The sequence below is a fragment of the Acanthaster planci genome, linkage group LG08 (genome assembly GCF_054643075.1).
Source record: "Acanthaster planci isolate LZ-2023a linkage group LG08, COTS_SCS, whole genome shotgun sequence".
Lineage (NCBI taxonomy): Eukaryota > Metazoa > Echinodermata > Asteroidea > Valvatida > Acanthasteridae > Acanthaster > Acanthaster planci.
The window spans coordinates 17,635,215-17,645,333 of record NC_141784.1 but is presented as its reverse complement, the minus strand read 5'-3'; the positions used below and the strand labels follow the sequence as shown (position 1 = coordinate 17,645,333).

Here is a 10,119-nt window from a genome sequence, read left to right as displayed (position 1 = left end):
ATTCGATCCCTAGACTACACTATATGCTGTGTCTACACATATGAGATGTTTCAGCGGCCACCAGTCTATTAAAAAAAATGGCGGCGCCCACTTGTGGAGGAGGCCTCAAGAAATCTCAGAAGCTTCTTCGATTTCATATCTTCAGTAAACCATCCTGTAGAGTTAAATGCTACTGTACAGACACCAATAAGCTTAAAAAATCCGGTAAACCCGTCTGAAATAAAAAATCTATAAAGTAAATGTTTAGGTAGAAACGTGAACATTCTGTAGACACGTATTGCATTATGATGTACACGTTGGTAAGGCAAAAGTCGGGCATTTCCGACAGATTGTCTCAAATGCTTTTTATGAGCTAAATTCGAATCACTTACAGCAATAATTCTAGAAATTAACTGCTGCACATACTGTGACCATATATAGTTCAACATGCCTAATTTTTAACGTTGATTTTTCAATTTCTTTAAGTTTAACAACATAGGCCTTACTAAGCCTCATCGCGAATACTGCATGGGTGATTTTGCACAATGGTAGAAAGGCATTGTGGGAAGGACAAAGGAGCAAACATTGCCCCTTTTTACTTCCCACAATGCCTTTCTACCATTGTGCAAAATCACCCACGTAGTATTCGCAATGAGGCTTATGTTCAAAGAAGTTGAAATCAGACCTGTTTCTTTATACTTGTGTTAAGCTAGGCTTCTTTGCTTTTAGAATTTATTCACAGAAAGAGTTGTCATGGTTGTACATACATGTAAGCTTCTCTGAGAATAGGAAAGAGCTTTCTCGTGTATTTTTCTTTAAAATATCTGACCTTTTCCTACTCCCAGAATTGTGAGGCACTCTCTGTATGTCTCACAGTTTCAACATTTCATTGCTTTGTAATTCTGTGGAATTCTGAGTGTGCCCGTTTTCTTAGTGTAAAACTGCTTGTTTTTAATAAAGCAACCTCATTTCCTCGGGTACGATCTTGCTGCATAAGTTAGTTCCCCATGGAGTTGAGGTTGCCGATGAGGCAATGACACAGTCGAACACATCATACATCATTGAACCATCGCCGTCTCTATTATATACGTTTGGAGGGCTGGGACAGGACGGGAACCAGTCTTCCGTTCAACAGATGTGTGCCGCAGTATGCAGCTAAAATGTGCGGATTGTTTGTTGAAGCTTGAAGAGAGTCAAGATCATAAGTAAAAGGTCTGAATTTTGAATAGCTCAAAGACCATCCAAAAACTATGTGAATATGTGGTAATGAGATATTATTAAGTGTGGACGGCTTTTGGGGGGAAGATTTGATTGAAAAAGTGCACTTTTAAATGGAGTAAACATGCACAGTTAGATTCCCTTAACATTACAAAGCGATGAAAAGTTGCAACTGTGAGACACACGGAGAGTGCCTCGCAGTTCTGGGAGTAGCTTTTTCCCCAGCTTAGTGCAATTCCCAAACTAGACCCGTAAACAGGGCCCTGGTAAAGTAGGTAAAGAAGGTAAGTAAAATTTCATATCTCCTACACCGCAGTCATGACAGCGTCAATCAGACAGCACATTGCAGTGCAATTGACATACACACTGATTGCACCCAGTATAAAAAAATATACTACAGTATAGTCAGTAGTTTTGCTCTGCCTTGGACTTCTTATTTTAGTCGGCAAAAGCCTTTCTAAAAGCCCCTTCTGGCAGAACGTCAGAGATCGCAAGGACGAGGCATCTAGGAGTATTCTGGTGAGGTTGTCTGGCAAAACGTCTGAAGACAGTCTGCTGCAGTACTGCACAAGCCATGGCAAAGTACAGCATTACTTCACGTACAGCCAACTACAGCAGGTAAGTCCATGCCTACATCCTTCCACCACAATTCTTGAGCTTCATGAAGACAGAGCCTTAAAAATAGGATTTTAAAAAAAATCTTCCTCAGACCTTTTGTTTTTTTCTTAGCGGAATGGACTTATCTTCCATGGCATACAAGGTGAGATGGATTTGTCATGTTCTGAGGTGAGGACGCGGTGGCTTTTTGTATGAAAAAAAGATTGCGGGATGAATATTCATGTAAGTGGTACCCCCATCCAGAAGAGTTCGTGAAGGAAAATTTAAATACTGCCAGAGCATTTGTGACCTGCTCTGCAACAATGGGTATTAAGCGATGCTGCGTTGTTTCATGCTATGGGCTGTTCTATGTGGAGAGGGGGGAAGAAATATTTTAAAAAGTTATTTTTTAATTCTTGGTTTATTGGCTTTCATAGTTTATTTCCAGAAATATTATTATTGATGAATAAAGATGGAAAAACAAACATTTTGTGTGTCATTTGTTTGACTTTTTGTCAGTTTTGGGGAAGAAAAACCTCCAACGTTACGCCTTCACAGTGTATGTATGATTATGCAAACTTCAGTATGTCTCCGGATTGCAAAATACCACAGGGTTCAAACCTACACCGATTAAAGCTTATAACGTAACCAATTCAAATGTGTAGGTAACTCATTTTAAAAAAAAAGTCCCATAATACCCATTTTTGTGGATCCGGTCACATTTTAGAAAGGCGAGGGCCAATGATCTACCATTTTAACAACTTCAACTTTGCAGAAATGCTAGTGTCAAATCTGAAATGAAGTTTAAGCGTTCAAAATACTTCAAAAGGGTTTGAAATTCACATATACCATGTGTTGCATATAGTGGCTGTCAACAAACAGAACACTTTCTATTGAACACTTTTATGGAATTTTTAATAAATAATGGTACAAGAGTCAATCAAGCGCTGAACCTTCAAAATGTGACCCACTCTGCTAAAATGAGTCTTAAGTTGCCAAAGCCAATTTGTGAGTTTTCATTTGTATTGGAAAGAGCAAACTGAGTTTTTTGCTTTGATGTAACACTCAGTTTGGCATCCTGATGGAAGTGGATACTCCATGGTGAGAAATGTCGTGGGTTCCTATCGATTTACACTCTGCAAAATTTTTCTGAAGGACTTTTTACTCCAAAGTGGCTCTGGTGACTTAAGACTCATTTTCACAGAGTGGATCACAAATGGGTATCAGATTTGTGCTATCCTTTTCAATCTTTTGTGCTACAGAAACAGGTGTCTGTTTCGATTGTTCACCATTCATTCAGTCCTTTTCTCTGTCCTTTTAGAGAATCAATAGACCCAGGATAATTCGGAAGTTAATCTTAGGCGTCAGGCACTAAAAATAGTTTTTCCTTTTTTTTATGCAGGAGCGTTATGCAGTGGTAGAGTTCAAGACACCTGATGGAATTGATCTCATCCTAGACCGGGCCCAGACACCTGGCACAAATGGCCGGATCCAGTCCAGGTTCCTCAGTTTCTCCGGGTCTGGCCAGGGAGGCCACCGGAGCACACCCTCGCAGTATCAGCAGCTGAACAAGGACTGTAGCTTCGCAGAGCTGTACCAGGATCTGGCCACAGCCCAGTCGGTGAGCTCCACCTGTGCCACGGTGCTCATGTTCCTTTGGAAGACACTTTACTGCAATTTCCTCCTGCCGCTCAGGATCACAAATGGGTCCCTGTTAGGGGCGGGAACAAATTGCACTGCTGCAGAATATTGATATCATGGCCCAGTGAACGGGGGTAATAATAACCTAAGTACTTTTAATCCTGTGGCAGTAAGGCACTCTATAAATGCAGTATTAAATTCTTTCACCGACTCATTCATTCTTGATGCTTCAACACCACCTGCAGATCTCGGATCAACTGGACATTCTGACGGCCAAATTGGAGCTGAGGGACCCAGAAACCCGTCTACGATTCCTGGTCAGTTCACTGATCGAGGAGGCCTTCCAGCGGATCCTCCCCGACTCCTCCCTCCACCTCTTCGGCTCCTCGGTCAACAGCTTTGGCCGGCGCAGCTGCGACATGGACATGTTCCTGGAGCGCAACACGGCACAGGGGGTGGTCCCCATGAAGAAGGTGAGCAAGGGTGGGGCTTGGGCTTGGGTTGTAGTCCCTGCAAGTCGTCCAGTCTTGAGCTGGACCACTAGCCGTGCAGATGAACCTTGATAAAGGTATTCCTTTTGTCATGGTTCATCTGCTATTTGTGATGGAGCTTTTGACTGGACTTTTAAAAGGACTTAGGATTGGACTCGACTACCTCCCTGCTGGTGGCTGATTTGCCAAGCTCGAAATGGACTAACTTAACCAAAATAACATGTCATTAGCCAAGCTGTCATGTGACTTATATTGTTATTGTGACCAGTTCCCATCTCCGGTTTGCCTATCTAAGGAAACTTGCGAGGCAAAAAGCTACTCCTAACAGCTCTGTGAACTTTGGTGCAGATTAGTAAATACTCGTGAAACAAAGACTTGATCTGTAGCACCTCACCCACAGAACTGTCACAGATTTGGGCACCTTTGGTTGACTAAGGGCCAGCGACCATTTAGACCCAGTTTGAAAAGGCCCCCCCCCCCCCGGTAAGCTCGCCCTGTTGCAAAAACCCCTTTCATACCGGCCTGGCTACCAGCCTGGGATGCTGGACTGGTTGTTGATCTCGAACTTCTCCATCCTGGGGTCTATTGTTTGCAAGTACTGGTACATGTAATCTATCCCAGAAGGAACCTGCTTGTGGTTTTTAATCCTTCAGCTCTATACAATGTTTACACTAATCCCCTTAGACCCCTATTCATCTGTGGAAGCATGATGGGGGAAGCCTTTCATCAGGGACTTTGAAATGCCGATGTGCAGACATGCCCGATACTGGCCTGGAGTAGCCTGAATACCGTGCAGGCATTATACAGGGTGGGCTACCGGGGGGCCCTTTTCAAACCGGGTCTAAATGGTCGCCAGCCCTAAATCAAAACCCAGCGCAAACTGAGCTCTATTTCAGGTATAAGTTAATTGAAAAGCTTTTTTGCACACTACTTCCAAACTGTTTCAACCCAACTCTGTTGTGCCTCAGTAAAGCACAGAAGTGCCGGCACATGCATGGACATGGAAGTTCAGTTGCTATGTCGTATTACTCAGGTCGCTGTTCTCACATTTACTGTCAGAACACAGTTGTGAATTCCTGTACCTCATAGAGAGCAAAGCATTATGTTTCCCTTTGCACCAGTAACATGCTTTCCTAATCCATGAGACTAAGCCCACATACTTTCAAGGACAAGTTTTGAAAAAACAGCAGATTGGATAGAAAAAGTCCTTTGTTCTCCTTTGTGTTTTGTCCTCTACGGTCAAGCCATTCTCGGTCAAGGCCACTACAGTCTAATCTTCTATTTTGGAGGGGATAAAATACAACAAAAGCAGTGAGTGGCGAGTGATGCACTTGAGTCGACTGACTCTAGACCAGTCAAGAGGCAGGATCTGTTGGTGGGGTGTCAAAGTAACAAGCAACACTGGCAGGGCTAAGTGGCAAATGCCGCCCTGTTCAATTTCTGTGGTCACCTTCTCACAGGGCAAAGATCAGTACAAGCTGGGCTACGACCCGTCCTCGGCCGAGTCGGAGCGGGCCGCCGCCCAGGCTACCCTCTTCACGCTGGCCTCCTTCCTGGAGAAGCAAGTGCCCCACTGCATGTCTGTGGCCCGGATCCTGCAGGCCAAGTGCCCGCTGGTGAAGTTCCGCCACCACGCCACGGGGCTGTCCTGTGATCTCACTGCCGACAACAGGTGACTAGAGGCTCTTTCCTCTTTTTTTTTTGTGGGGGGAGGGAATGAGTTGGTTGTGGGGGGGAAGGCATTCTGTATATACAGATCTTACGTCCCGGTACGAAGTGACAAACTCTGTACAGTTACTGTAACGCATGTTGTGTGCATAACGTCACTTCCTGATGCACTAAACCCTTGTACACTTCATAATGCAAATATGCCTTCAGTGGCAATACTGCAAAATGTTGCTGTTACAGACACCTGAGGGCACCGTGAACCTGATCAGCAGACAGGCTGAAGCATACTCTCAGACATAAATGGTTGTGTGCATGATCTGTGGGAACTTTGCCACACTCACTTTGTGGCACTTGTGCAGTGCACTCTTCCATGGTTCTCTCATGATCCCAGACAGCTCTGCACTATGTACACTTCGTGCATGGACCCCACAATTCATTGAAGACTCGGTCCATTGTCAAGCTGTTGTCGTTTTGTCTTATTTTTGGGCTTTTTTTTTTCCACCTTTTTTTCCTGACTCCGGCATATAGCATCGCCCTGAAGAGCAGCGAACTCCTCTACGTTTTCAGTCAGCTAGATCCCAGAGTGCGCCCTCTAGTGTTCGTGATTCGCCATTGGGCGCGGCACCACGGCATCACCAACCGTGTCCCCGGCTACTGGATAACCAACTTTCCCCTGACGCTACTGGTCGTCTTCTTCCTGCAGACCCGGCCCCAGCCTGTCGTGCCTTCGTTTGACCACCTTCGTTCTCTTGCAGGTGAAGCCTAGCTCACGCTGTCACGATTTTGGCCCCAGTAGCCCCAGATGGCAAAGCATAGACAAAGCATGTATGTGAATCTGTAAAAACCTTAAGTGGTCCTCACAGGTTGGGAAGGGCCATGAAAGTTTTAAGCAACTTATTGTGGCTCAGTCATGATTTTTTTTAAAATAAACTGAGCAATCCTAGTGTAATTGTTATTCAATCTGGTATTTTTTTAAGGTCATTGTACATTTGAGACCTTCCCTTGTTATCTGTGGCTGTTTCTTTTGCAATGACAATTCAGTGCTCGCACGCCCACCAAGAGGTGGACCATGTGTTGAACTTGACCACTACGCACAGCATCTTTGTGGCAGCAAATTTTGCTCCACAGGTTTGCCCAGGAGTGTCCACAGATATCGGGTTGAGAAATACCATACAAAAACCATTGAAATGACAATCTCTGGCTGGTATTTAAGTGTGCATCAAAGCTGTCTACTATATCTTGCCCTGTTCAAAAGATAAAAATTTTGGTCAAAAATAAAACCACCTGGAAGTGATGAAACTCTATAACAGTACAGCACATTACTGTTGAGGATTCATTTTTCAGGTTTGGGAAACGATTGTAAACCAAAACAGACAAGCAATTTTCATTCACGCCAACAGATGAATCAGACTCCATTATTATTGACGGAACCGACTGCACTATTCCTGGGGACCTCAGCAAAGTGGAGCCATCGAAGAACACGCAGAGCACTGGTAACCAAATAAAGGCAGTTTTGTCCGGTGAAATAAAGAAAAAAGCTAAGAGCAAATAGAACAGAAAAGCACATTGTGTGCGTTCCATTTTTACCAGGGTACAATAATTTGCTGTGATGTCAACAGGTGGGCCCAATTTCACCGTGCTGCTTAGCACACAATTTCATGCTTACAGAGGTTCAATGTGTTTCATGGAGATCGTAAGCAGTAAACACAGCCAAAGGCATGCTAACCTTGGAGGAAAACTTTGCTTAACCGTAGTGACATAAAAATAGAAATCTCTATGCAAGTGCAACCGTAAGCACAGCCATGCCAAGCACCGCAAATTTTGCTGCTAAAGTTAGCAAAACATTTCCTGCTGACTGTTAAGCAGCTCCTTAATACTGGGCCAAGGTGTCTCGGTTTCATACATGTTACATTTCTCTGGGTAGACATCCTACCTAGGATGTCGGCATCCTGTGAGCAGTTGTGGAATTGGAGCAATGCAGGATAAGGGTAGCATAAAGTTAGTGTGCTCAAGTCTGCTTATGGTAATTCCATATAAAGAATACATTATGGCTAATAAATGTGACTTGTCACCACAAAATGAGCTGAAAGTCGGAATTTTCAAAAATTTAGAGATTGGTATTTTTGAGTTAGCAGAAAAAGAGCTCTCCCATGGCATGTACATGGAACACTTAGGGTAGAAGTATAAGGTCACAATGTGACATTATTCTGGCAGCTTTGCGTCTTTGTTCCCGACATTGTTTCAACATTTCAGACTAGGCATGCATAATGCTATTCTCAAAACTGCTGTGAAAATGACATTTTTATTTATATGATCCTGCAAAATATTTGGAATTAAATAGGGGACAGGTTAGTCTTTCCAAATATTACAAAATCCCCAAATTAACCTCCACTTCAATATGATTTTGAACCTTTAAAATAGGAAAGAGCGGAATGTGACTTTACGCTCATTTTGTCAAGACGGGTCACAAATGAAATTGGTTATGAGTCATAAACTGAAAGAGTTTTTTTTTGCATGACAAAAATATTGATAGATGTTATGGAGTTTTAGGAAAATGTGTTGCTGTGTTTCTGTATTTTCACAGCGGAACTGTTGCAAGAGTTCTTCACTTTCTGCACCACATTTGATTTTGAGAGCAAGTCCCTCTCTGTTCGCTCTGGCCAGTCGAGTCCCAAGCCTGACCGCTTCTCTTCACTGTACATGGAAAACCCCTTCCAAACGCAGCTGAACATGTGCAGGAACGTCTCGGAGGGCCTGCTGAACGAGGTCCAGAAACATTCCCACCACGCCCTGCAGATGATGGACGTCCCTGGGTTCCACGGTCCAGGGTCGGGGTCGGAGGCCATTCACCCCTGGGGCGTCGGAGCCCTGTTGGCCCCGCTCAAGAGCAAGCGGAACGGGAAGCGGTCCATCTGGCTGAACAGTAGCATCGGGAGCGTACTAAAAGGGCTGTCACAAAAAGCAGGCCAAACCGGCACAGACAAGCAACCGAGGAGCAACTTGAAAGGAAGCGATTCCCCTGTGGCCTTTTCGCATACTTCGTCCAATCTGAAAGACACCAGGGAAACTTTGGAAGGGTCCTCGCATGCAGATGCAAGAACTGGGCATGTGCAACATGCGACAGCCCATGACACGAGTCTTAAGGTCGACAGCTTGAGGACTCCCCAAGAAGACAAACAGACATGGAGAGTTCGCCAGACCAAAATGATCCAGTTATCAAATCTAGCCAAAGACAGGCCTGAGGCAACTCCTCACAGAGAAAATGTGATTGAAGAAATGGATTCCGCACAGAGCAGTAGCACGTTGTACCCAGATACGGACAATGCCCAGGCTGAAATCACAGGGAAGACACACATACCAAAGTTGCGGATAGCCATCAACAGTGTCAGGAATCGGCTGTTCGATGGAGGATACAAGAAAGCAACTAAAGGAATCGTTCACTGAGGTGCCATGAGTTGGATTTTGACAAGTGTGAATTGCAGAGAGGGCACTGCTGGGCCAACAGGAGATATACACCTGTTGACAGCAGCAACTTCCATGCATTATGCAATAGGCACAGGCTTACTGTCCTAAATCTATTAGGAGTCACATGACTGCAAGTGATAGCTTAACCGTCTGGAACATGTCCGTATAAGCATGAAATCAGACCCTTGGCCATTTCCAACTGCATGATCTTACACTGAGGCATCTTAGTGTTTTATTATTTACACGTATGGTCTGTACCTCCAGTACACTAAGGAAATAAAATACAGAACTGCATTTAGGGCTTGCATTAAAACATTAAAAATCAAATCGTCGTACATCCTAGATTACCAAATGGCTGAATTAAATAGGGCATAATTAATCCTCTCTCGAAAAATCATTTTGGTACAACTCCTTTGAGTTTTCGCCTTTAATCTTCGAATTCTGTTCATCCATTTGTGTAAAAACTAATTCTCATTTGGTTTGTGCCCTCTCCCTCTGTAGCAGTGTTATTTACGTGCGAGTTTCCACAGTAAATCTTCAGTAAGACCACATCTATATGAAGTTCTTCACAATTATTTTGCTAAAGAATTGAATTAGGTTGTCAGACGAGGGGAGAGTCCGAAATCAAACAGGCGGTACGCCGCGATAAGGCAAGGTTTACCTGCAGGTTCAACAAGGTTTGAGGGACACTGAGGTTCAAGAACCTAGTTACTCCTTGCTCAATTTTGCTTCCTTCCCTTCATCGCACTCACTTGTTCACACGTTAACTTCAAGAGTTTTTCTCTTACAAAATCAATTATTTACAAACACTAGGTCTAGTCTGGAGAGATGTTCCGTAGACGTGACCTCTCCTGTCTGGAGTCTAGCCACGGACTCTTCTCAGTGCAACTCCCAATTTAAAAAATATGTTCAGACTTTCTGCAGTAATTACATATCTTCACATATTCCCAGTACCCCTATCAACCACCAACAGATAACAACTTGTTTAAATTACTACAAAAACCTATCACCTCTGTTTTTATTTTTTTTAGATGGCCAAGAGCAGTTCTTGTTGGAGTCT

General features: G+C 43.8%; 1 protein-coding gene across 3 annotated transcripts; it reads left to right on the top strand.

The window, feature by feature from the left end:
• The first annotated feature begins 44 nt into the window (after nt 1-44).
• On the top strand, nt 45-9,610 carry mtpap (mitochondrial poly(A) polymerase). 3 transcript variants are annotated; one of them, XM_087139577.1, is made up of 9 exons: nt 160-235; nt 1,640-1,815; nt 1,927-2,037; nt 3,197-3,415; nt 3,681-3,908; nt 5,387-5,598; nt 6,123-6,349; nt 6,995-7,087; nt 8,179-9,610. In XM_087139577.1, the coding sequence occupies exons 3-9, from the start codon at nt 2,026-2,028 to the stop codon at nt 9,036-9,038; spliced, it is 1,851 nt and encodes a 616-aa protein (XP_086995703.1). In that variant the 5' UTR covers nt 160-235; nt 1,640-1,815; nt 1,927-2,025; the 3' UTR covers nt 9,039-9,610. The 3 variants fall into 3 exon arrangements, with proteins under 3 accessions (XP_022106166.2, XP_086995703.1, XP_086995704.1); XM_087139578.1 differs by lacking the exon at nt 160-235 and adding an exon at nt 612-1,481; XM_022250474.2 differs by lacking the exon at nt 1,927-2,037 and having other exon boundaries at nt 45-204.
• Nucleotides 9,611-10,119: the final 509 nt, after the last annotated feature.

Coding starts and splice junctions, on each gene's coding strand:
- mtpap (XM_022250474.2), top strand. CDS start 78: ATGGCGGCGCCCACTTGTGGAGGAGGCCTCAAGAAATCTCAGAAGCTT. Junction 205..1,639: donor CAATAAGCTTAAAAAATCCG/GTAAACCCGTCT, acceptor TTCTTATTTTAG/TCGGCAAAAGCCTTTCTAAA. Junction 3,909..5,386: donor GGGTGGTCCCCATGAAGAAG/GTGAGCAAGGGT, acceptor ACCTTCTCACAG/GGCAAAGATCAGTACAAGCT.